The 3,812-nt window shown below is 42.2% G+C and overlaps 1 protein-coding gene across 1 annotated transcript; it reads left to right on the forward strand.

Moving 5' to 3' along the window:
• Positions 1 to 3,162, forward strand: mgat2 (alpha-1,6-mannosyl-glycoprotein 2-beta-N-acetylglucosaminyltransferase). The gene has a single exon (XM_078562345.1). It carries the CDS (start codon positions 461 to 463, stop codon positions 1,763 to 1,765), a length of 1,305 nt encoding a protein of 434 aa, XP_078418471.1. The 5' UTR covers positions 1 to 460; the 3' UTR covers positions 1,766 to 3,162.
• Positions 3,163 to 3,812: the final 650 nt, after the last annotated feature.

Below are 3,812 nucleotides of genomic sequence, written 5' to 3' on the forward strand. Positions count from 1 at the left end.
GTTGGTTGATGAGTAGATACTGGAAGGCAGGTGAGGAGTCGGGCAATCCGTTAGCGGGCAGAATGTCGGCGTCGATTCAAATTGTGAGGCGGAGAGGAGAACGGGGGCCGAACAGCAGCTGAAGGGAGGGAGAGGGGGGGGAGAGAGAGAGTCTCCTCCCCACGCAGAGCCCTTCCGCGTTGCGCTCAAGTCTCTTCGGGAGGGAGAGGCTGCCGGAGCCCTCGGCCTCGGTGTAAAGTGTTGCGGCGGTGGCGGCTGGAAATGGTCCAGTGTGGGATGGTAGCTTGTCTGATATTGGGCTGCTGGCTTATCCAACCGCTTTTTATAATCGGAAGTTTATTGCCCTTTGCAGTTCTCTCCCCTCCCCTCTCTCTATAAATTACTGTTTATTATTATTAACAGCCCCGGTGCTCACAGCTACAAGGCGGGGGGTCGCCGCTGCCTCGCCGGTCAAGTCAACATGAGGTTCCGCATCTACAAGAGGAAAGTGCTGCTCCTGGCTCTCGTTATGCTGGTCGCCGCCTTCGCCTTCTGGACCGGCGGAAAACCGAGGAAAAACGGAGCGTTTCCGAAGGACGACGAAACTTCCAGGAGCAGCGGGCGAGCTGGCGGCGGAAACCCGACCAGGAAAGTTTCCAACGAGTCCCAGCCGAGGTTCGACAGACCAGAGGTCGACAACCTGACCCAGGTGTACCGCGGCATCGTTTACCAGCTGAACTTCGATCAGACTGTCCGAAACCAGGAAACCATAAAGACACGTCCTCCAAACGATTTGGTGGTGGTGGTTCAAGTGCACGACAGACCCGAATACTTGCAGATCCTCGTCAATTCGCTCAGAAAAGCCAAAGGAATAGAAAACGTCCTGTTAATCTTCAGCCACGACTTCTGGTCTCCGCAGATCAACCACATCGTAGCTGGTATCGATTTTTGTCAAGTGTTGCAAATATTTTTTCCATTCAGTATCCAGTTGTATCCCAACGAATTCCCAGGACACGATCCCAGAGACTGCCCACGTGACTTAAGCAAGGCAAATGCGCTCAAAGTGGGCTGTATCAATGCTGAATTTCCAGATTCATTTGGCCATTATCGGGAATCCAAATTCTGTCAGACCAAGCATCACTGGTGGTGGAAGTTGCATTTTGTTTGGGAAAGGGTAAAAGTTTTGGAAGATCATAAGGGTTTAGTGCTGTTCATTGAAGAAGACCACTATTTGTCACCTGATTTCTATTATGTCTTGAAAAATATGTGGCATCTAAAGGCTGAAAGTTGCCCTGACTGTGACATCTTGTCCCTTGGTACATATGTACGTGTCAGTGATTTCACAGATAAAACCAATAAGGTAGAAGTGAAAACCTGGCGATCAACAGAACACAACATGGGCATGGCTATGATTAGAGACACATATCAAAAATTGATTACGTGCACAGATACTTTCTGTGAATACGATGACTACAACTGGGACTGGACATTACAGTATTTAACAGTATCCTGTCTGCCTCGGTATTGGAAAGTTATGGTTTGTGAAGCTCCTCGTATTTTCCATGCTGGAGATTGTGGTATGCATCACAAGAAAGCTTGCATGCCATCTGTTGAAATTTCTAAAATTGACAGAATTATAAGTAGCAACATACAGCACTTGTTTCCAGAAACCATGGCAATAAGTGAAATATATCCATTGGCTGCAATCAGCCCACATGTGAAGAATGGAGGTTGGGGAGATATTAGGGACCATGAACTTTGTGCAAGTTACCGCCGGCTCCAGTAATTATGATATAAGTTTCCATACCAGATCATGTTTTTAATAGTTGTTTAGTTTTCTCCTGTTATTAAAAACACAACAATGGGATGCAATCCTTGACTTTCAAGATTAAAAATAAATGGCTGCCTTGATGGCTCAGTTAGTAAATACACCAATAAGGTGTGACATTGAGCTTTAAGGACTAGGGAGGCCCCAAGTAATACCTGGTCTGTGATGAGTAAGCTGATCTCAGCCGGGGTTGCAGTAGGGGGTTTTGCAATTGAATTTGGTATCCTCTGGTTTAGGAAAATGAAAATTCAGCCATGGTGTCCGTTCCTGATCACTATCCAGTGACCATGCTGGAAAATTAATTTTGACAATGTTTGATGAGGACAGTTTCAGCTTGGCTGTATGCTGCTCACATTTGAATATAGCCAGTCGGCACTCAATGACTGGGCCCACGTTTGAAGAATAAGGTGCTGGACAACTACTGGTGCCTGTGGACCTGTACCCAGCCATGAGTTATTGCCTTTACAAGAAAAGCAGAAGGAAGATTTTTTGTTTTTTTAAAGAAATTAAGCCCTTGTAGCAAGAGTTACCATTTTCTTCATTAACTTTATGGATGTTCTGGTGACTGAAGAGGAGAAAATGGTGTATGCAACTGAAAGAATGCAAAGAAGCCAAAGGTGCTCGTTTCATCACGTGGGTGTAGTTTTTACAGTTCTGTTTTCATTATTCAGTTAACTTTACAGATGAGCCTTGTTTAGCTCAGTGTTGTCACTCTGCTGTTTTAATGTATCAGTACTATAAGAAAAATACCACATGGTAATATGCCTTAATGTGTGGTATACTAGTGATTTATAAATTTATCACCCAAGTTACTTCTGCCACCAGTAACAAACCTGCAACCAGAAATACTTAGTATTATATAAAGCTCAAAAATTCTCCCACCGTTAAATGCCCAGAAATGAAAAAAGCAAAAGCTTTTTAATAATAGCACTGGGTGTTTTTCAAAGTTCAAGTGAAATTGATATGAACAATTTATTGGTGCCCCATTGTTTGTTGAAGTTTTAGTAAAGGAGAAGAAAAAAAAAGCACCCAGTGTGGCTCTGTGAAAATTTTGCCCACTCGCCAGTACCCTACTGAAATCTTAGTGACAATACTGTTCTCTAAAAGCACAAATCTGTAACTGTGACAACAATGCAATGTTTTCAGTTAAATGTTAATAATTTCATTTAAAAAAAACAGCATGTCTATTTTTTCCCCAGTAGTTGGAATTAATCGGGTTCAACTGACTTAACAGATGTTGCCTCATGGCAGTTTGAGAGACCTGAAATGGTCCACTGTTTAAAAGCAAATGCCTTGGTTGTAACTTTTTTTGTATTTGTGTACAACCACCTCAAATAAAAGGAACAGGAAAGCAATTCTTTGTGAAATGTAAGAGATAATGTATTTACATGTTTTAACATTTACATGGACTTTAACTTAATTGTAGCTACACTACATTTTACTTTTTAAACATTTAACATTTCTTCCATATGTAGCCAGTTGCATCACTACAATTTTAAAAGTTATAAGGATAGAAGGAAAGTGTTATTTTTTTGTTTAAAGTATTTACACATTCTATGTAGGAAAATAATAGACATTGACAAATATATATAATTTTTATTCATTCACGGATGTGTGTTGCTAGCAAGGCCAACATTTGTTGCCCATCCCCAATTCCTCTTGAGAAGATGGTGGTGAGCTGCCACCTTGAACTGCTGTAGTCCATGTGGTGTAGGTGCACCCATAGTGCTGTAAGCGAGTTTCAGGATGTGCTCATAGAAATATCTTTTCCTATATGGAAACTGTTGAGTAAGATTGGCCATGCTGCTATGTCATTCTAGTCACATCACCTGTTGGGAGCATCTCCTTGTGCCAGCCTGACTGAAATGATAAACGTCTACTATCCATGGAAATTGATTTTTCTTGGTTGTTTCCTATAGAGCAGCACAAAAATATTCTAAATTCATAATATCGCTGGAATGGCCCAACAAAACCCCAATCTTGCCTCAAAAAAAAGCCAGGTATG

Source organism: Cetorhinus maximus, chromosome 18 (assembly GCF_964194155.1).
Source record: "Cetorhinus maximus chromosome 18, sCetMax3.hap1.1, whole genome shotgun sequence".
In the NCBI taxonomy this organism is placed as follows: Eukaryota; Metazoa; Chordata; class Chondrichthyes; order Lamniformes; family Cetorhinidae; genus Cetorhinus; species Cetorhinus maximus.

What these genes read in the sequence shown, in the direction of transcription:
- mgat2 (XM_078562345.1), top strand. Translation starts at nt 461, where the DNA reads ATGAGGTTCCGCATCTACAAGAGGAAAGTGCTGCTCCTGGCTCTCGTT.